The following is a 23939-nucleotide window of genomic DNA, read 5'->3' on the forward strand; positions in this document are numbered from 1 at the left end:
GTATTCCCTTCTCTAGTACTGCTTCTATTCGAAATTGTTGCTCTTGTGGACTGGTGATAACAGTTAGGTTGGTGCATTTCTCTATCTCTGTCGTTAATGCTCTCCCTATATATCTCTTTTTTAATTTTCCTGTCTGAGATTCATGTTCGACATGATCCTGGTTCCTGAATATATACATAATTCCCATACAAAAATGAAAGTAAAATATAGAAAACCTAGTCTTATTGTCTCCTCAATTTTCCAAAACCAAATGATTTCGCATCACATTTTGTGTCCCATTGGATATCGCTAGTTACTCAGCCATATTCTGACACTTATCGTCTGTCTTATGGTCTCAAAATTTAAAGCACCACAATTTCAGAGAAATTGTCAGATTCCGGCAAGTATGGGTTTGTTGGTAACTGACTTTGTTTAGAATAGAATATTAGAAGAGGAAATGATGGAACCTGCATTTTCTATATAGAAATCTATCCAGAGATATTTTTCAGTTAAATTAATGAAACATGATTCCTATTGGGGTAATCAGTCAAATGTAGTCCATGTGAGTTTGGTGGCCGGAGCTAGTTTTTGCTGAGGTATCAAGACAAGTTCAGTTCAAATAAATTGAGGAAAAAATTAAGAAAGTGAAATGAGATAAATTTAATTAAAACTTCCTTAGATGAATCTAACAAGAACTTTGTGTACACGGATCAAAGATCTATTCAAGTCTACCACATCTTAAAAGACGTCTAAAAACGAAAAAAAGAAAGAAAAAAAAGGGGTTAATCTAAGTGGGATTTGTTTCTCTCTAGATGATCATAGAAACAGCTTTGTTCCCTTCGAACTCCATCCAAAATATACCAATTAAACAGATACAGCAGTAGTTCTAGATAAATGCTCTCAGTTCTGACTCTCTACTTCTTTGTTCCCTTTCTTCAGTTTTGGTTGCGCCATTGCTGAAGGCCAACGATCCATTTTGGGCATTTAGGACTGAAATAACTTTCGACCACCCTTGAATTCATGAGCTCAACAATGGGTTGAAATTTAACACAGCGAGGTGTTTTATACTGGTTTATCGACGCGCCGCGGCTAATGGCATAATCCATGAGTTTATCGAAAGTTCCAGACTCGACGATCTTTATTTCTAAAGGCCCAATTGATTTGTCGGAAACACGGCCTTGACGGTAAACGCTGTTGAGAGATTCTTCCATTGTTAGACAACAATCTTCGAAAACTGATGGAGGAATTGGAGTTGTACCATCGTGACGAAGTTCCCAGTATAAAACGTAGTGCCCCGGGATAGTTGAAGTGTCAGCATAGCTTGTGTACTCAACTAGAGACGAATCAAATGGAACTAGATGATTAACAGCATTTATCACCGCGTTTTGCAACTCGACCTCATCGGTTTTATCAGAATCGATACTTAGAACAACATTTTTCCGGCAAACAAAGCTGAATTGTGGTGCCTTGTTCTTGAACCCAGTAACTCTAAGAACATCGCCAACTCTGTAGCGGTAAAGACCTGAAAAATCGACAGATAAAATAGTTAAATAATCATTAAAACAGTACAAGAGTATATCCAAATAAGTCACCGGTTCATGTCTTGTCATTGACATTTAGAAAGGAAAAAAAAAAACATTTCGAGGAAAATGAGAGTTAATGGAAAGAAATTAACTATGGAGATGATGTTCTTACCGGCGTAGGTGGTGACAATAAGCTCATATTCTTGACCGAGTTTGACATCAACAAGGTCAACCAATTCCTTCCGCTCCTTCTCAGTGAGAGATTTTGGTTTAGTGCTAACTCCATTGTTTCTATGAGCAGGCAAGAACTCGAAGTAGGCCATGGTAGGAATGAGTGTGTAAGAAACTTCACTAGGATCACAAAGAGGTTGAAGGTTCAAACCGAAGTAGCACTCAGAAGATGCATACATGGTACAAACTAATGGTAGGCCGTTACTGTAGTAATTCAGAGTTGGAATATACTGAGACATAGTTCCAGTAACTATAACATCAATATACTTAGTATTAGGCCATAACCTGGTTATGATCCCTTTCCATGAATCCTTGCTGCATTCCTCTTGAATAAAATCAGCTAGTTTTGGGTTTGGTTTGAGTATTGCCAGAACAGCTTCTCTCACAGATGGATCAGTAATTTGGGAATCAATGGTTCCGTTTCGGATATCATTACAGAGAGAAGTCCAATGTTTTTCAAGGAATCGAATTGCTCGGATGAACCCGGAAGCGAAAACAGCACCAACTCGAAGAACTTCTTTGTTTTGGTAAAGACCACAGAGTAATTGGGAATACATGCTTTGGTAAGAATCAGGACAGAGAATGGTTTCATTTGGGCTAGTGTAATTGGTGTATGGATCATAAGGTCTGTTTTTGAAATGTGAGCTCTTGTAGTAACTGGTTAGAACTGGTCTAGCAACCAATCCACTTGGTGTTTTAGCTTCAGACTTGATGAACAGAAAATACATTCCTTTGCCTTTGTCAAGACCGGGAACATATTCATTCATTACTGGCATTAAGAGACTGTAAAGTAGAGATCTTCTGTTTAATTCTTCTTCAATTGTTGGCATTATTTTTCTTTCTCCTGCTGAAGTCCCAGAACTACAAATTCAAACAACAAAGAAATTATTTAGTACAATTATCTCAATACTAACACAAATTAAACACAAATTAAGAAAAGAAAGTACTAGCTAATTTTTATGAAATCGGCACTGGGTCACCTAGTCAACAACTAAGAAAGAGTTTCCAGGAAATAAGAGAATCAAGATAGATATAATTAAAAACCCACTACAGGTAATTAGTAGTTAGATTAATAACCCATTAAAGAAATTTAGTGAGTTGACTCACCTAGTCAAGAATTCAGAAATGGGTTGTCCACAGAGAATAGGAGAAGTATCACCATTAGCAATACGATTGATATCAGGTTGAAGATCTTCATAAGTTATGACAGGAATAATCTTCTTAAAAGTCTCACGATCGACACGTCCCTTGAGATCGTATCTCTGTAAGTACTCGACATGAGAACTTCGGGAAAGAATTTCACCAAGCACTTTCTTTTGAACTTCATCAGCATTTGTTGTGACATTTTCGATGAATTCAAGTGCTATCTTACTCTTATCAACCACAACATACTCTGACGCTGTGTCATTCGCTGGAGCTTCCGGCATCTTGATAACTAATCAAACCACTACTTAACTTAGTGGAATGCGAGAGGAGAATGTAAGTCAAGAGAAGGAACAAATCAAGAGAGAGTTTTTAGAGAAAGAGAAAGCAGAGGGGGAAAGTTGATTTGAGTGTAGAGAAAGAACGGACGGGAAAGGGTATTTATAGAGGAAGTGATGTAAAGGTGGCTGTTTTCTGTTCTGTGCTGAAAGTTTTTTTGCTTTTCTTTTTTCCTTATACCTTCATATCCAAACAACAGTACTATTACTAGAGATATCATCATAATTAGTAATTAATTAATTAAAATAAGAATCCATTATGAGGGGTAATTTGGTAATTTTATATGGTTTCTAATTTTGACTTTTATACGTTATTTAGGAACTACTACTAAGTACTAATCAGAAATGTGGTGGTATATTGTATGAATAATGTGCTTGTCGTACAAGGAAACCGAGGATACAATTCGTGGGATACAGCAACCTATCAGGGAGATTAAAGGACAGCCTGGAGAGAAGAAAATTAGTACTAGTAGATATATCGGGGGGTGTGAGTTTGACTGGCAATAACCGGTAAACAAGCAGTAAGTTCACAGAGTACATGCGTGCTTGTACCGCGGATGTTTCACAAAGAACCGGCAGCCGTTTCCGTAATTTGGTTTCAAGGTATTTGTATTTCCCGGTAAAATCAATCAAAACAAAATCTAAGTAACGGGATTCTTTCCGCGCCGACCCATTTTTTTTCTTTCATAGGAGGAAAGCTTCAGTCGCTTGCTAAGGGAATCAAAATCCAAGATATGTATGTGCGGAATTGATAAGTATGCAAGTCTAGTTTAGCTGTCTAACTTCCTTGTGACACGTTTTGTATAAGAAATCCGAAACGAATATTTTCTGCGTAGTTTCAGTTTCACATGTACAAGTTTTGTATGATGTAATATTTATCGAATTTCCTTGACTTTATCTGTCAAGGTCTTTTTACGTAGCAAAATTTTTGTATTCGATCACGGATCATGGATGCTATTTGACTAAAAACAAAACAATAATGTGGAATATGGATGGATCTCTTAGATTTATGCGGATAACTACGTCCGTGCATGTATCGTGGTCGAGGGAGCAGCAAACCGATTTTATGTTTTTGAAATATGTGAAAATATATCTGGTTAGGCATACAAACAAAACAACAAACAGGTGGTGATGAGATTGAAATTTAGATTTTGGAATTGTCCGCGTGATTTATTAGGTGCGAAGCTCACTGCCTCAATCCATCATCTGTAGATAACGTGATCTCCTTCAAATGGAATTGCTAGTTAAGCTCTCACATGATTCTAGGAGGCGACATTGGGGAAGCTAGCATCCAACTGATCCTGATGCAGGCAAATGCAGCTAAAAAACTTCAAAACCAAACTTTCTATCATCGTTGATTTAGTTTGTATCTTGAGGCTTCCCACATGATTTTGATATGATGTCTAATCGGAAAATGGGTCATTTGTTCAAATATTTTAAAAACATGGTTCGTGAAATGGACACCAAATAAATAGTAAGGATGAAACTGGATTCATCCTGATTTAAACTTAAAAAATAGCAAGGATGAAACTGGATGCATCCTGATGTAAATTAAAAATAAAAAAAAGTATTTGAAAATGGGTAGGATGAAACTGTTTACATCCTGGCTATTTTTACATTTTTATCCATTTAAACAGTATCAAAATCTAAATGTCCTCTTCATCCAGAAATTGTTGATTTTAATCTTTTTAACCAATTTTGTGATGTTTAACCAATTTTGTGATGTTTAATGGCTACCAAGAGGCTCTTGACGCATTTTTTGGCATATTGATTTAGGTCACACGGCATGCAAGTTTCAATGATTTATAATTTAGAAAAGTTATGTTGGTTTCAAAGTTCAACAAAGTAATATGTTGGCTAATGCTGATAGAATACTTAATTTGCACCTCTTTAAGCCAAAAAAAAAAGAAGAAAAAAGTAAGCTTTCTCTGAGTTTAGGTATTTTGGAAGTATATTTGCTTTAGAGAAAGCCACTGTTATACTAATTGTTTCACCAATCCTTCCAAAGATTTAGTCACAAGTTCTTGACTGTTTCTTTTTTCAGGCGCATGCAAAGTTGTTTTTTTTTTTCTTTTTTCTTCTTTTTCTTTTTTTTTTTTTGCATAATAGAGGACGATCTCCGAAGGATTCACTAATATGGACGGTCCTAAAAATCGGCAACCATTACGGGATATTTCAAGGTTACTATACAATTATCGAATATATACTAACTACACCAATTCTTGGCTAACATGCTTCAAAAAAAAAAAATCTTGGCTAACCACTAATCTTACAGATATAAAAGTTATTTCATAATTCCCGGAGGACCTGATCACATCAATGGGTCAAATTAGCTTTGAAATAGAACTAATTTATATCACGTACAGAGCAGTGATCTCATCAAATTTAACCGAATATTTTCCTGAACATATAAATCTAGGCTACATGAACTAAAGTTTTTAAAGTAACAATATTTACAGTCTTAAATTAGCTCTATTTCAAAGCTAATTTGAAGGCTAATTTGATGAGAAGCACTGCTCTGTACGTGATCTCCGGAGTTTTCATAGAAAAGCATGCAAGGTTAGAAAAAATTCAGCGCGAAAATCCCAGAGCTCATACTCAACGTCCCACACGTACAAATTCCGTGGATCAAGCCAGCGGGTCCAAAAGAGGAATCACAGAAGAACGTCCCAACGAAGAAAGGAAAGAACGAAGGGATGATAGACGAAGAGGTGATCGAAAATTTGAAGATAAAATCTATACCAAGCTGAGTACCAGTTATTCGCGCATCATGAGAGAGATCAAAGGGAGGGAGAACTTCGATTGGACATGGTCCAAGGGAAAGCAGCCTCCTAGATCAGAAAAATCCAAGGAATACTGTGAATACCACTGTTTCAACGGTCATCAAACAGAAAAGTGCAAAAATCTCAAGATAATGATTCAAAAACTAATCGACGCAGGAGACCTGAAGCAATATATACAGAAGATTGATAACGAAGATAGAACCAAGAGAGGCAAGCAGGTTCAATTACCAGAAGGCAACCGCACCCTCAACACGATTGCATGTTCAGAGATTCAAGGACCATCCCTAACCGCCCAGATTGGGAAGAGATTGAGAAAAAAATTCGAAGATTATTGTGAGCTTTATAAGATCGATGGGAAAGAGGTAAACGAGCACGAACAATGGATGGACGCGCCCATAACTTTCGATGCAGACGATGTGGAAGAAGACATGGAAGACCATAATGATCCTCTAGTCCTCACACTCCCAATAGCAGGGTGCAATGTCAAGAAAATTCTCATCAATGGAGGAAGCTCAGTCAACGTCCTGTTCTATGACACGTTTAAACGTATGGAACTCAACGACAAGCAACTGCTGCCATCTTACTACACAATCTACGGATTCAACGGCGCAACTACAAAGCCCCTAGGGGACATTGTCTTACAAGTAGACCCAGGGCCCATGAAAGTGGACACTCGATTCAGCGTCGTAGATGCACCTTCACCTTACAACGCCATCATCGGAAAAAGATGGGTTCACAAGCTCAAGGGAGTAGCGACAAACTACCATTAACATCTCAGATTCCCAACACCCCAGGGAGTCATGGAAATTAAAGGAGACCAAGTAACTGCGCGGGAATGTCAGACCTTACAGAATCAGATTAATAATGAGCGGGAAGAAAAGCACCAGTCCCGAAGAGCCAAAAATAAGGAGATAACCATAGATACATATCTGGAAGAAATCTCCGGAAAAAGCCTTCTGAACGTAAGCACCACTGGCAGCGCAGAAGCAAGCACCTCCGCGACAAAAGAAGACGGAGAGCCCACCAAATAGCAATAAAAGAATGTTCCTCTCTTGGGGGAACCAAAACCCACGTTTACACCTGTCGAAGCAGCTAAAGAAGTCAACATAGGTACTGAGGGAAACCCGAAGATTATCAGAATAGGCACCTTGATGGATGAAGAAAGAGAAGCCGCGCTAATCAAACTTCTAAAGGAATACGCGGACATCTTTGCTTGGAAATTGGGGGACATGCCGGAAATTGACCTAAAGTTAGTTCATCATGAACTTCGAATAAAACCAGGTACCCCCCCTTTTAGGAAGAAGGTGCGCAAAGTAGCTCCAGAATACCATCGAGCAGTTGAAGTGGAACTCCGCAAACTACTGGACGCATGATTAATCAAAGAAGTTAAGTACCCAACATGGATCTCTAACATGGTCATCGTACCGAAGAAAAATGGCGGAGTAAGGATATGCATCGACTTCACCAACCTCAATAAGGCTTGCCCTAAAGATAGCTATCCACTTCCAAGCATTGACCAACTTGTCGAGGCAGTTGAAGGATACGAAGAAATGTCATTCATGGATGGATACTATGGATACAATCAATTATTCCTGGCAGAAGAAGATCAGCAACATACAACATTCTATACACCACATGACCTCTATTGATATGTAAGAATTCCCTTTGGACTGCGAAACGCAGGGGCAACCTACCAAAGAATGGTGGATGCAATTTTCAAACCATGGATTGGAAGTACGCTGGAAGTATATGTGGATGATATGCTCGTTAAAAGCAAGCTGCGCAAAGATCATTACCAAGACCTAAAAAATATTTTCCAAGCAATGAGAGTGCACAACATGAAGGTAAACCCAGAGAAGTGCACTTTTGGTGTCACTTCCGGAAAGTTCCTCGGATATTTGGTGACGAAGAGGGGCATTGAAGTCGATCCCGCTAAAATTGAAGCCATCGTAAGAATGTCATCCCCAAAGAATTTAAAAGAGGTTCAGAAACTCAATGGTTCGCTGGCTGCGCTGGGGAGGTTCATATCCAGGTCCTCGGATAGATGTAAGCAGTTTTTTAACATTCTCAAAAAAGGAAGCAAATTCGAATGGACGGCAGAGTGCGAGGAAGCTTTTCGAAATATCAAAGAATACCTGGCTGAGATCCCTATATTACAAAAACCAGACCCTGATGAAGTGTTGGCACTATACATAGCAGCAACAGAAGATGCAGTCAGCGCATTATTGGTTAAAACCAACACGAAGATAGAGCAGCCCATCTATTACATCAGCAAGACTCTGAACGCAGCAGAAAGGAACTACACGAAGATCGAGCAGCTCATCTTGGCATTAGTATGGGCAACCCTGAAACTCAGAACTTACTTTTTGACTCACTACGTCCGCGTCCCATGCAAAGCTCCGCTAGAAGCAGTCCTTAAAAACGCAGAAAAATTGCAAAATGGAATACTCACCTAGATCAATTCAATATCATCCATGAGCTACAGCACTCTCAGAAGTCACAAATATTAGCAGATTTCCTAGCAGACTTACCATTGGATAACTGCGAAGAAGTCATCATCGAAGGACGAAAGTCAGCAGGACTACCAGAAATGGACGAAGGTAAAGACCCTATAGACATCTTGGAACCAAAAAATCCTAGGCAATGGGAAGTCTTCGTAGATGGGTCGAAAAATAAAGAAGGGGCGGGGATAGGCATCGTAAATCACCACCCCAACAGGAGACAGGATCATACATGCTTTCAGGTTAGAATTCAAGGGGCATACCAACAACATAGTTGAATATGAAGCAGTGGTGCATTCCCTTCAGTTGATAATAGAAATGGGCATAACTGACGTGCGTCTGACAAGCGATTCACAGCTGGTCATCCGAAAAATAGGGTTGCAATATAATGTTTATGACATAACACTGTCAGCATACATGGAATTGGTGCAAACACTGGCATCACAAATCCCAAACATCAAATTCCGACACCTGGCAAGGAAGGAACTTAGGCACGCGGATGCCCTGGCCTACATATCATCGATGCTCAGAAACGAGGACGTCAAAGCAGTCAAAGTAACCAGGATTTACGAGCCTTCAATTGATATTCAAGAACTCTGCGCTGCACAGCAGAAGAACCACGCAGAAAAAGATATTGCAGATGATGACGTGGGAGAATTCATCGCGGATGATTTCCAAGAAGACGACACCATGGCTAAGGCAGATCAAGATGAAGACTTCAGCAAAGAAGAAGATTGGAGATCTGAGATTCATCTTTTCCTAAAAGAAAGAATACTACCCTCGGATCTAAAGCAAGCCAGAAAAATACAGTCAAAGGCAGGAAGATATGATCTGAGAAAAGAAATTTTGTACAAAAAATCTTTTCTCGGACCATTATTACGTTGCCTATCCAGATCCGAAGGACATTTGATTTTGAAAGACATACACCGCGGCGGCAGGCAATCACAGCGGAATGAGATCCCTAGCAGATAAGGCGAAAACTCAAGGATATTACTGGCCAACAATGATACGAGACGCTGCAAGAATGTCACGAAGATGCGAAGAATGCCAGCGTTTCGCCAAAAAAATCCACGCACCCGCAACAATGTTGAACCCAGTAGACAGCCCTTGGCCATTCTCAAAATGGGGCATAGACATCGTGGGTCCCCTAATCGAAGGATCAGGGAAGAGAAAGATTTTTGATAGTGGCCACGGACTATTTCAGCAAATGGGTAGAGGCTAAAGCCCTGGCAAGGATCCGAGACGCAGATGTCTTCACATTCATTTTCAAAACATCATTTGCAGGTTTGGCATACCAGCTGAGATTGTATCTGACAATGGCAAGCAATTCCAGGGAAAAAACATCGACTTACTCTTCGATACTTTCAAAATTCGAAAGAACAAGTCAACACCAATTTACCCTCAAAGCAATGGTCAGGCAGAAGCCACAAACAAAACCCTCGCACTCATCATCAAAAAGCAGTTGGACGAATACAAGAAGCGTTGGTGTGAGCAACTACACAACGTTTTGTGGGCTTATAGGACAACTCGAAGATCAGCCACGGGAGAATCCCCATTCTTACTCACCTATGGAGCCGAAGCTATTATCCCAACAGAATAATCATGCCAACTACGAAGACTGAAGCATGGGAGAAGAACCTCACAGCGGACATGATGTTGGAAAGGTTGGATGATCTAGAAGAGAGGAGGGAGGCAGCACTACAAAAAATGGAAAACTATCAAAGGAAACTAGCAAGGGAGTATAATAAGAGGGTTAAGCTTAGAAATTTCGTAGAAGGGCAGTATGTGCTGAGGACCATTCCCCAATACCAACGAGAAAAGAAGTGGGGAAAATTAGCACCAACATGGGGGGGACCCTTCGTCATACATGATGTTGCAGGAAATGGGTCTTATTATCTGCGCAACCTAAAAGGGGAGATCCTCAAACACCCATGGAATGCAAAATATCTCAAGCCATACTACCCGTAGAGGAAACGCAGACCTGCATCTGCGTGAAGAGCGCCAGAAGAAGAAAACGACGCTTGCGATCGACATGTTTCTATCTCTGAGAGAGGAATAGCAAACCTCAACCTATCAATCAAGCAAACTTTTGGCAAAAAATAGTCCAATACATGGAGCAACATAGTAACAAGACGACTGCGTGTAAATAAACACCTCACGAGAACCCTACACCTGTAAATACAGCCTCCGCGTCAATACTTCATCCTCCTGTTTTTTACTATTTACTACCTCAGAGGTTCCATCAATGGAATTCTTCTAAATGTAACTCAACAAACTGAATAGACACTTTAACCCTCTTTCACCCGTGGACGTAGACACTCTGCTGTCGAACCACGTAAACTGGTGTTAATTGTTGTTCTATTTTACTTGGGGAAAGTAGTCACCTACAATCTCTCGGGACTCCCCTATCAGCGTCTATAAGTGTAGGACCATGGGGAAGGCATCCAGCAGAAAGAGATACCCAACCAATCTTATGGCAGCGGGTTGACGGAATGAACGTACATTCCAAACAACTCATATCCTAGAACGCTGCCCCGACCCCCCCGTCTGGGAATCCTCTGGCCCAGGATTAGCCAGCGGGGTGACAGGTCTCAAGACGTTCACGAAGATACACATATCTTCGGGTTCGCACTCAAACACTTCGCTATCCTGATTACATTCAGTTATATTCCAAATTAACCATAACAATATTAAAAAAAAATCGACACAAGATAAAAATTAAACAGATCAATTCATTAAAAGTTGATTACAGGCTTGGCAATGATACGCGGAAACAAGAAAATACAAAAGGAATCTCACGAAGCCTCATAATCAACAAAGATCAACTCTCTACAAAATCTACTTGGATGGTTCAACCCCACCAGCAGGTTTAGCAATCTTCCCCTTCTGCGTTGAAGGTACGCTCCCACCCGAGGAAGGCCCTGAAGAACCAGATGTAGGGGCGGGGGTTTCTCACGGCGCGGATAGCTCTTGATAAGGCCATGCTCGGTCTTAAGATCATACTCGATGCTATCCAGAATTTGTTAGTCTCTTCCACTAGTTGACACCAGCCTTGTACGCAATAACAGTATTCATCATCTCAGCCTTTGACAACAACGAGGAAAGGACTCACTTCCTTCGAAGCGGCTTGGGCAGCCTCGTCCCTTGCTGTAGCTAAACCTTTGTGATAATTAATCTGGCTTTCCTGATGCACTAATTGAGATTGAGCCTCGCAAGCTCTTCATTTGCAGTGCGAAGCTGTCCCTGGAGCTCTGCAAGGAAAAAAAATGCAGATGGTTAGGTCCAGGAAATTACAGAATCACACTCGATAATATAAGCATATACCTTCGACTCTCGCCGAAGCTATTTCATATTCGTTAACAACAGCATCACGGGCTTCATCAAGAAAATCATACTCATCTGACAACTTCTTATAATCCGCTTGAAGGGTTGAAAGGGCGTACTGACTCGCATCTAATTCTACCTGTTTCATTGAATCCAAGTGACGAAGATGGTTGACCTCATTGTTTAAACCCTCCAGACCCTTGTTGAGCCGATACATATTTACTTCAAGATTTCTCTCAGACTCAGCTTGGCGTACCACATCAGCCCTAGACGCAGCTAAAGCTTTGCTAAGAGCACCAGCCTCAGCCCTAGCGTCATCTCTCTCCCTAGCAAGACGCTGAATGTAATCTTTAACATCAGAAGACTGAGAAGAACGAGCTTGACGCAATTCTTCTTCCAAGAGATTGATTTTAGCTTCCAATGATGAGACCTGTTCTCGGGATTCACGAAGATTATCACGCGTCCACAACAACGTTCCATTAAACAAACGACGATCATTGTTATATTTGTTCTGCATATCAATCATTTGGACTCGTCTGACCCCCACTCCTCTGCCAGAGCATTATGTTCATCGGCACGAGCATTCCACTTATCAGCCTCGCTCTTTATCTTCTCTACCAACTCTGCGATGCGAGATTTTGACGCTGCCGCTCTTTCCGAAGCCATACTAACTCAGGAACTCCACCCACTGAAGATAGGGTGGGGGAGGGAGACTCAGACAGAACACTAATTACAGTAAAGGACAACAGCAAGGAAGAGAACAGATAATCAAACCTGTAACACGCCGAAGAATTCTTGGCCTCCTCAACTCACTACGAGCCATAGCAAGATCCAAGCGAAGCTTCTCCTCCTCCTTGCCTTGTTGCTCCTTAGCCTTGAGGAGACTCTTCAACTCACCTATCTCCCTATCCCTATCAGCAATGACAGTCTCAGCCGCAGTAAGCTCCTCTTCCCGAAGACGAAGCTTAGCCTCCAACTTAAGGGATTTGGCCTTAAAAAACTGGTACAACATGTGATTGCAATGCTCACTCCTCATCATCTGCGAATCAGAAGATTAGAACACCCTGACTCTAAAAATTGCTAAAAATTGATACAAGGCAAAATGATAGAGAACTCACCTCTAACATCCGCTGTTGGGGAAATCCATACTGATACCCATCAGCCAACCCATCATATCAGCAACAGTCGAGGGAGCGTCGACTACTAGAGCAGCCTCCAAGGCCCGAAGATTCTTATCCCACGCTTCTGCAACCTGGTCCTCGGGAGACAATTGCATCATCTTACGGGTATAGGCATCAGATTTCTTCTCACCCTCCACCACAGGAGCTGGATTGGGTACGAACATCAAGTTCTTCTTTTTAAACCAAGCTAAGATGGCATCATCACCCTCAAGGATCAGTGACTGAGGAAAATCATCTCCAGAAGACCCAACCGAGGCCTTACCCATGTCCGTGAATTAGCACCCGAAGAGTTCGAGGCTACTCCCGCATCCAAATCTGGAAGGTCTCTAGCACCGCTCCCCTCTGGAACATCACTAGCATCCACGACTCCCTTTCCTTTCCATCCGCCTTGCTAGAGTTACCAAGCACATCCCAATCATCGTTTGGGGAAAGCAGGTTGAACTCAGAAGCCAGGCCCAGGGCAGCGTTTATGTCAAAACTATCCTCCGCAGAATAAATCCGACCAAAGGAAAACTCCTGAGACATAGCAGGAATTTCACCACCAACACCCTCATCACCAAGGCCAGTGTTATCATCACCAGCATCACTGCAACCCGCAGGATTAGCTTCGGCACCAGCATCATGACAACCTGCGGGATTAATTTCACCACCAATACCGCTGCCACCAGCGGTAGTATTCCCTTCAACAAATTCTTCATCATCATGACCTGGAGGGGATGTATCAGTACGCTCTTCCATATCAGACATATCTTCATCCTCTCCAAGCTCAGTCACAGGACTGTTAACTTCTTCATAAACCCCCTCCTCGATTGTTGCGGTGGTGGACTGCTTGGGATTTATCCTCCTCTTCTTCGTCGCCTAAAAAGACAAGGCACAAGAATAAAAATCCCTGACTTTGAAAAGAATTAAAACTGCCTCAACTAAAGGACAAGGCATATGGAAATCTTACCTTGACAACCGCAGCATTCTTCGCTGAAGATCAGCATCGGAACTCTCTTCGTCATCTCCATCAACAACATCGAGGGCATATTGGAAATTCATGCCCTCAAAATTCAAATGCCAAGGACGGAAATTCCCATAACGAGCAGGAGAGAGCACGTATCTGGCTATCTGCGGTAGGACGCCATCCTTGCGGACCTGGAACCCACCCCCAAGCCCAGGGACCAACAACCTCAATAACAGTTGCGTGCCATTCATAGTCATGATCACGCTTGATCCGCTCACGAGTAGGAAACACCAGTTTGTTAGTAGAATTCTCTGTACCCGGGACGTACTTCACCTTAGCACCACTTACTTCACTCAGAACGGATCTCACCACGAGGAGCGGCAATATTCCGAAGACTCACACTCCACGGTTTACGATTCCTACTGTTAACATAGTCACCGAAAGACTTGTTAAAATTCTCAGGCGTATACCACTCCCTTTCCTCAGGATTGGGAACATAAAGATCATCATTGTCTCTCCTTTGCTCCGAAGATAACACTCCCTCAGTGCACGAAGATAATTCCCATGAAGTTGGGAAATAGAGCGACAGTGTGTGTTCTTCGAAGAACCCTCTCGACCAGCCACATCATAATAAAAAGAATCCCCAGACTTGTACAAAGGCAACATAAGACCCGCTTCAAAGGCCCCCACCGTGGTCAGCAGATGAAATTCATCAAACTTATATGTCGATATCATCTCATAAGTAATATCATCATCAGCAGCGTAAAAACGAACATCGAATAGCTGAAGACCATGCTTTTCCTTGAAAACCTCCAGATCAATATGTTTGAAGGTCACTTTCTTCTCCCCAACAGCGACGCTACGTATTTCCTGAGAAATATCTTCCTCCTCCACGGGATCAGGCGCAGAACCCTTCGAAGGGTTTCTATCGGAAGCTTTCCTCTTAGGATGAACCTTAGATACATCAGTCTTCGAAACCACTTCTTTCGAAGACCTCCCCTTGGGTTGAGACACTGGAGGGGGAGGTAGAGGATGTTGATGAGACGCGGAAGGAGGCGCCACTGACCGAAGAGGTAGGACATCCCGCGTTCTCTTAGGATCATCACGCGGATTAACTAAGGGACGAGAAACAGCATACCGGGAGCCAGGAGCCTCTTTTGGCCGGTCCCCCTTCTGCGTATTCCCTCTATGCGACTCACCCCTCTTAGAAGATAAGTGCCTCTGACCAGAAGAAGACGAAACCCCATGAACGCAGGCATCACCTTGGGAAGATTTAGACGAACCTCCACCAGGCGGAGAAACATCAGGATCCCTACGCGGAGGATATCTACGCGGACTAGGCGGTGGAGTTTGATAAGAAACCCGCGGACGGTCAGCCATGTCTGCGTAGTACACAAACAAGTTTCAGATTTCCGCGAAGACAAAACAGAAATAAAAAAACTCAATTTCATCCAGTTCTTCATAATCATGAACCAGATGGAAAATAAGAACAAACCCTAAATAAAAGGGGAAATAACAAATAAGGGAAAGCATATACGAAGGAAGAAATCATTACTGTTTGTAATAACGAACAGGGGCAATCATACACACACTTATATATATGTTCTTCATCACAAACACATATAGCAACAGTTCATCAAAAGATAACCAAGACACAGTAAAACCACCTACCTATAAACAAAAAATTAAGCAGAAAGCCTCGACGAACAGTAGCAACAACAGCAGAAAACTTTGAGAAGCAACAGTAGCAGCAGCAGTTAATAACAAGGATACAAAAGCAGAGAACAAAGAATGAAAATTCCGAGGAAAGAGAATGAATGAAATTTATGATTAGAGAATTTTCACATTCCTTCTCATATATATATGCAAAGAGAAATAAAAACTGCCCCACTACCCAAGAAGAAGTTATTACAAATAGTGGGGAACGTGCCCTAAAATCTAGGAAAATAGTAAAGAGAAGATGAAGAGAGTAACACGTTTTTTATTCCCACTTCGACTAACCGCCCAGTAGGAGGAAAAGGGGAAAATTGTAGGTACACATTTCATCTTCCGCCACGTGCCCACAAAGACACGCGTGGAGGACATGCAGCTAAGGGAATCAAGATATGATATCACGCGTGGACAGCCAAGAGTCACTTTATCCTATCCCTAGAAAGATCTAAGATCTACGGCTGGGGATAGTCAGACTGACGCAGACAAGGCAGGGGAAGAGGACAGCTGTCTACCGCGGACAGACATCTCAACTACCCGCATTAAATACCCTCAAACAACATACGTGTCAGTCAGCCTGTATTGGAAGCGCAGATAATACTGCGTATCCAGACAGAACACGCAGATGCAGCCGAGAACACGAAGACTTCTGCGTAAGTGGCACACAACACAAGAGCATAAGGTTATAACGGGCTTCAGAAGTGGACCCCATGTAACCTCCCTATAAATACCCCTCTCTCCCAAGTGAAGGGGAGGACGAAAAAGATGGAGAGGAGAATAGGAGAGAGACAAAGAGATAGAGAAAGTGTAAGTGAAGTTCCTCCTGCTACGCAGGCTTATATTGGTCTCAAAGTCATTCGACTATTTCTGTAACCTTCATACATGTAATGAAAAACCCAAACCCGTAGATAGAGATCTGAGTGGTGAATCATATAAGTTAATCGTTTCATCTATATTCATGCATTTACACTTTATATGTTCAATTCGATACTTATGGTATATCATGTTCGTACATTTTATATTTCATCCACTATTTATCTTATTGTATGAGCCAAGAACAATGATTGTAGTTGATGAGACGAGGAAGAGTATTAGAACTCCGAATCAAGAATTCGACATAGCCTATCCATTCCCCTCAGGCGCAGTTTATTTACTGTATTGTCATGAGTCTGCGTGCATTATTTGTGAATACTCAGATGACACGAGATCTTTGTGTTCACATGTACATAATTTAAAACCTCGAGCAAATCAGGCATGACGCTTCAATGGCATCATCCCACTAAAAGAAGACCGCGGCTGACCTTTAAAACTGTTTCGGTTTTTTACCCAATGCTCTGTTCTCGTTTACGGCTCGATTTGCTGTTCCGCACGTGAATTTTTGCATTTCGTTGCCGCAGCTTCCATTCTCTCTGCGTTTCAAAATAGTGTCACCTTTGAGTCAGACCTGGTCTCCCACGTCGACACGTGTCAACAAATAATTCGACAGCCATCCGAAAATGAGACAAAAGGTTATATGTCGTTGACTAGTCAATAGCGGGAGACAACCTGCGTGCCATCCAGAGAAAAGAGAGCGTGGGGAGGGCTTGGGGGAGAGAGGAGGGGCCGAGGGGGCGGAGGAGAGGGAGGGAAAGAGGGCAGTGGAGAATGGAGATGTCTTGTGCTTGATGCGTCTCTGGAGAGTGGTTGAGAATGTCTACGTGAGAATGTGTGTTGATTAGGAGACAATGATATTAATTTATAGTTATCTCTAATTCATCCGTTGACATTCTATAGTTTAATTTTTGTGTAACTATTTTTTATGATTTTGATTAGTTTTGTTTGATGCAGTATAATTGGTTGTTTAATCTCTCCTTCTTTTCACCTGCTGCACACACGCAGCTTGCAAACACACATCAAATCTTCCCCTCAAATCCTTGTTTTCCTCTCTTGTCTCCCTAATCTCACGTCTAATCCCAGTTTTTCTCTTTTCATTTATTTATTCCCTTTGATATTTTGTACTTCCTGTGGGCCAAAGTCTCGTGAAGCTACTGTAGATTGAATAATCAATAGTACGAAAAACTGTGTTTGATAAAATGCATTTTTTAGCTTTTTTTCCTTTCCTTTCCTAAGATTATCCTTGTTCACCGTACAAGTATTAATGTAGTACAATATCCATTGGACCATTGATCTAGATACAGTATGTTCGTTTCAGTAGCAATGACATGATGCCAATCAACATTGATGACTGTTAGTTTTATCTAACGGTGGATGAAATTTGTAATTTTTATATCCATTTTGTTAATTATCTTGTAAATTTGATTGTAAATCACACTTATCAATTTTGCTCACATTCGTATACAGTATTAGCCGTATTACTTATTTCAAATATTGGAGATTTTCGATAAAAACTGATACGAAGAAATTCTGACACATCAACAAAAAAAAAAATATCAGTACCAATTGATACAGAATAACACTAATACAGATCAATAGTTTAAGTCTTATGGATCGGTAGAATCGACCAATCTATGTTAAGATTTGGGATAATATAAATTATGATGCAGCCCGATTAAAACTTACTTTAACCTAACCATATGTGTATATTAGACGACGACTAATCCCAAAAATGAAAAACACAAAACTTCTTAACTTAACCTAATCTTATGACTTCGGCTAACTTAAAAAGTGAAAAGTTTTTAACTGTTTAGCTTAATCTATCTTAGTCTAACTATGTCGGGACCGTAAGCTTAGGTTACCACATAAGGGATGAACCCTGATCATAGACCAGGATGATATCTTGTATACCATCTTATAAACAGTGATGTATCACTAACAAGACTTAGTTCAAAACAATTTTCTTAATAAAGTATGTCGATAGAGAGCAAATACCACGCCTCTAACTTTGAGCAACTCTCAGAACTTTATAGATTTATCTCGATAATGTTATGGCTTATATCAAAAACGCCGTTTGTGACTTATAGTGATATCAAAACAATAAATTGTGAAGAAAAACAATAAGTGAAGTTGTTTTTCAGCTGCATAATTAGTCGATGATCTTATATCCATAGGCAAAACATACACATATCTACTGGACGAATCTCTAAATCAAACCAGCTCATAAAACCAGGATTACCTCGAGAACCTACATTTGCGGTAGATATGAATCATATTTACTTGAGGTAACTTCCATATACAGGTCTACAACCAACTCCAAACTTCAGAAGAATTTGCAGATCATATACTGACTTAAACATGTAGTCATATAATCTCATTCTACTTTTAACAGTAGATTGCAAAACCTTTCTTTGAATTCCTGCAAGCTTCAAAAAGTTCTATAAACATCAATTCATTTTCATGAACCAAATGTGGATCATGAAACTGAATAAAGCAACAAACCAAATATCTCTAACAATGTGACTTTATTTTTGGTCTTCTACGAAAAATTCAGCAAAAACACCACAACTTGAGAACTAAAACATACCATAAATCCGAACTTATACAGTTGAAAATATTTGCATAATAAGTGAGAGATAGAGTCCATCATATTCTTACATAAGATATATCTAGAGACATCATGAAATATCCTTTTTTAAGTTTAGAAAAACTTGTACATCCACCAATTATTAATTTTCAAACCTTCCCAAAGATATATAGTAGGATGAATGCAACTCTTGTAGACAACATATGACCTTATGACCTTTGAAAATTTCCAACCCACCTTATTCAAAATTTATGGCATTATATATACCTTTTTAACTATCAATCCAAATCCTTTTGTTAGAGCATTGCTCGGTAAACCCACCAAGTGTTGGTATATCAAGTTTGGATGTCATATTTTAGTTCCGAAACTCGAAGTCGCTTGATTTGATTACTAAAGTCAACTTAGTTACGTCAGTGTAGGAATAATAAAAATGTTGAGAGTTGCTCCTGTTACTCTGAAGAACCTGAACACGTTTCGGTATCGACGAACACATCATCCTTCTGTTCGAGGTTAGTAACACAGACTTGACTTGTTCCTTTTATATCTTCGTTTTTTTCAAGTCAGTTTATATTGATAACATAATATACGAAGTTTATTTACGTACCTCTAGTATTGGTGACATGATCATTTAACTATGGTCAAAGTGACAAGGAAATATATACTAGTCGTTCGTACAACTTTGGTATATGTAATTACGAAGTATAGTTATCTATTGGACTTTGTAGATTGGACATATTACTACTCGTTAATTCGTTATTATTTAGTGTGTTGAACTTTCAGGTTGATTCCATGTCTTGAAACCTATGTTCTCTTAGTTTAAGGAAGTAGACTTACGAAACTTGTTTCATAGTTGAAAGGAAGTCAAAATATATATTCCAGGACTGATCCCCTAGACAAGAATCTTTACTAGGACCAATCCTAAGGATCTCTAATAGGACCAATTCATTTGCAAGAATCTCTACTATAACCGGTCCTAAGGATCTTTGTACTAGGACCCATATTCTGGATCTCTAGTAAAACCAATCCTTAGTTTAGCCAAGTTTATGTTTTCGATTTTTCTATTACTTTAGGGTTTGCATAGATATTGAAAACATACTTGGTTAAAAATGAAAGTTCACAAGACGTCGACATAATTATTTGAACATGTGTTAAACTCTTATTACTTAATATTCAGATATTTTCCTTGATACTCAAGGCGAAATCCCAAACGAGATACTCTAAATATATTTTTGATATTCAAATGTATATGTTTTCCATATCCGAAAGGATAAGTATACCTCTTGTTGTCATATTAGTAAAGTATATGTTGTATGCTAGCTAATACTAGTAAAAATCCAAGAGGGATTTCAGTATGAAAGTTGGATTACAGTTGGAAGAGAACAAAATCGAAAATAAATATTTATTGCATATCTTTAATATTTTAGGATTTGGTAATTCCTTGTTGTCCAAACAAGCCTTGGTCATTACACTATAAATAGTAGAACTTGTATTCTTACAAACTCATCCCTTGAACACGTAATTGTTGGTGCGGGAAGCCCACTAGTAGTATTCTCGTAATACTCATTGGAGAAGAGAGTATCCTAATTAGGTGAAATCTCTTGCATGCGCTTTGTTTAAAGATTTCTGTGGGATCAAAGAAGCTTTAGTAGTGTCGTTGGTGGGAAACTAAGAACCATATTTTTATTTTAGTTTCCAATTATTAATTTGTTTGACAAACGGTAAAGTTGAACCTTGATAGATCTAGTTTATTTATTTGTGATTCTTCTTCTGATATAAGGTCACTCGAACTAGTTCAAAATCGACGATTTGAGATATGCTTAATTGCATCTAGATCTGAAGATAAGATTTTTGATCATCCATTGTTAACATACTCCTTTATGTGCGTGATTGATCAATAACGGAATCAATTTGTTTGTGCAAGTACTTTTTGAAGATTAAAAATTGAAGACTAGAAGTTTTCTTTTTGGTATTCTGATCTTTTTGATAACTTTTTGCACACTTGATTGACTGGGATTTGACAAGATGTTTATCTCGAATAAATTTTTAAACTTATTCTATAGGTTAGCAATCTATCTAGGTGTTTCTCTTTGAAATCTACTCTGATATTTTTATAAACCAATATTAATTATTTTGGATAGTCTTTATCTTAGTTTATCTGACCGATAAATGAGTTTATATTGATAAAACTGAAGAACCTATGTAATCAACATATCTCTGATTAACTAGTTGATCTTGGATATTGATAGAGTTGTTACTGAAACATATTAGTTCTTTACTGTTTCGGAATACGATCCAAAGGAGTTGAGTGATAAGATTTCACAGCGGGTGAAGCAACTTAAGATAGTGGAATCTATCTTGGGATTCACGTGGGCACACCAAATTTTTGTAGGCGCAAGGATACTAAAGGAACTGAGTAACTTGGAGTTAGTTTACTTGTTCTCAACAATAAGAAGTTGTTTTAGTCAATTTGTATAACGGCTTAATTCAGGGAGCATTCAAAACAGACTAGGTCCAATGGGTTTTTTGACTTTCATTTTCCTCGACAACTTTTTTGTATTTATGTGCTTTACTTTTTCCGCGTTAAACTTATTTAACTGTAAAAGCATTATTCCTACTCTTATACTTGAAGTTCATTTGATTTAAAAGATTAGTGGTATGCTTGATGTCCTCGTCTTTTTACTGTCATTTGGGTGAAGTAAATCATGAATAGTATATCTTCCACATTCCAAAGCCAAAATAAAAATTCTAGACAACACCATTCACCACGATGGAGAAAACTACGCACCTTGTCTTATGAACTACACTATCTATCTTTCAACATAGTAACTTGCTCCCTGCTGCCAACTATCAATATCATATCCCCATCTAAATTAGCCATAATCCATTTAGGACCAGGCCAAATGAAAGAACTTTTATAGTACAAGATGATGTGCCTTTTCAATTAATGAATATAGAAATCAGAATTCTTTTCCGTTATTATTCTGAATTCAACATTTTATTAAAAAAAAATCATTAGTAAAGTTTTATTAACCATTTCCAGTCTTCTCATATTAAGACTTCCTTCCTCATGTGGACTACAACCTTATCCCAAGCTACCGTGACTAGTTTTTGTACCTCGAGATCACCAACGCATAAAAATTTCTTCTAATTATTTCACAGTTTTCAACGACATAATTTGGCCACTTATATGATAGATTTAATAATAACAACTCTAGATTAGAGAGATAAGAATTTACTTTTCCACCCAGCTAGCTAGCTTTATTTTCATGTTTTCCATTAAGGATCAGGTGTGAGTCTTTCTTACGCTTCTTGGCATCATTATAACACCTAAGTACTTGTCACGAAAAGAAGAAATAGACATTTTAAGATGAGAAACAATCTAAACAATCATTATGTTAGTAGTTCCTCGAAACATAACTTGTTTTTCTCATTACTGGAAATCTGACCTGAAAATAGCTGGTAGGAACTCCCGTTTAAGAGATTAGTTAAAAAAATTCTCCCACCTATATTAAAACCATCAACAAAAAAAAAAGTGATAAGACTTCATATCATCCATGTAAATTATTACAATCACTGCTCATATGGATGATATGAAGTCTTATCACTAAATAAGATGAGATAAACCTAAGCTTAAGACTTTAGCTAACACAACTAGTATAGGTGATAGAAGGTCACCTTGATTTAATCCCCTACTCATATAGTCATATTAAGAAAACCTTCACACCCATCATTTATCATACCATAACTGATGCATATTTATAAATGGTTTCAACCTACTTGTACAACCATCAGAAAAAACAAACTTACTCAAACTGGATATGAGAACTCCCAAGTGAGAGAGTCATAGGCTTAGGTAATGTCTAAATTCATTCCAGCATTCCGTCTTCTTTTACTTACAATATCTATTTTTTTTACCGGTTCTGAAACTAAAACAGTCTTCTCATGTATATTCTAACCTTTTATATGAACACACAATTGGGGGACATTTCACTGTAGCTGCCGGCAAGATTTTCAATGAAATTGGCATGGTCGATGGATTGCCGGCATTGAAAAACCATGTCGGCAACTACAATGAAATATCCCTCAATTAATTGTTCTTTTATATAGGCTCCTCGATGTCCAGATATTAAATTTTCCATTAAAGGGATTCATCATACTAGCTATTAACTTGATGATGATTTTAAAGTAGGAATTATTCAAACCAATAAGTCTAAGTTGATTTTCTTTATTCACTCTATTTATTTATGATACTAAAGAAAACTACAATTGTTTAAATGCAAGACCGGTTACAGCTTATCCAATCCCCATATCATCAGGAATAACACCCAAAGTACATTCCTCTTTATTAATGGTGATAGCAGGACGAATGAATTTCAGCAGCTCCTGGGATCAAAACTGTTACATTACAACTTCTAATTTTGCAACAAATCCATTACATATAATATACTCTCCCGTTTTATGAAAGTTAAGCGATTTCAAGTTTGGACAATTTTTAAAGAGAACATGAAGAAGAATCATTTTCTCCTATTTGTTTCTTATTTATCCCTTTGCGTTAAATTTTGAATTGATATATTTCACAAACTAAAAAGAAGATATTTGTAAATACTATTATACCGTTAGAAATTTTTAAAAGACCTAAGCAACAAGTTTAAATCAGTGGTGTGCCCACGTGAATCCCAAGATAGATTCCACTATCTTAAGTTGCTTCACCCGCTGTGAAATCAATTTGTTTGTGCAAGTACTTTTTGAAGATTAAAAATTGAAGACTAGAAGTTTTCTTTTTGGTATTCTGATCTTTTTGATAACTTTTTGCACACTTG

The 23939-nt window shown here is 39.1% G+C and overlaps 1 protein-coding gene across 1 annotated transcript; it reads right to left on the bottom strand.

Moving 5' to 3' along the window:
* Positions 1–615: 615 nt before the first annotated feature.
* Positions 616–3337, bottom strand: LOC113318667 (indole-3-acetic acid-amido synthetase GH3.6-like). The gene is made up of 3 exons (XM_026566872.1): positions 2841–3337; positions 1675–2594; positions 616–1501 (listed from the first exon to the last, which is right to left on the bottom strand). The coding sequence occupies exons 1-3, from the start codon at positions 3158–3160 to the stop codon at positions 915–917; spliced, it is 1827 nt and encodes a 608-aa protein (XP_026422657.1). The 5' UTR covers positions 3161–3337; the 3' UTR covers positions 616–914.
* Positions 3338–23939: the final 20602 nt, after the last annotated feature.

This window comes from Papaver somniferum, chromosome 10 (assembly GCF_003573695.1).
Source record: "Papaver somniferum cultivar HN1 chromosome 10, ASM357369v1, whole genome shotgun sequence".
Lineage (NCBI taxonomy): Eukaryota > Viridiplantae > Streptophyta > Magnoliopsida > Ranunculales > Papaveraceae > Papaver > Papaver somniferum.

What these genes read in the sequence shown, in the direction of transcription:
- LOC113318667 (XM_026566872.1), bottom strand. Translation starts at nt 3,160, where the DNA reads ATGCCGGAAGCTCCAGCGAATGACACAGCGTCAGAGTATGTTGTGGTT. An exon ending in ATTTCTGAATTCTTGACTAG is followed by an intron (nt 2,595 to 2,840) that starts GTGAGTCAACTC and finishes TTGAATTTGTAG; the next exon opens with TTCTGGGACTTCAGCAGGAG. An exon ending in TATTGTCACCACCTACGCCG is followed by an intron (nt 1,502 to 1,674) that starts GTAAGAACATCA and finishes TCGATTTTTCAG; the next exon opens with GTCTTTACCGCTACAGAGTT.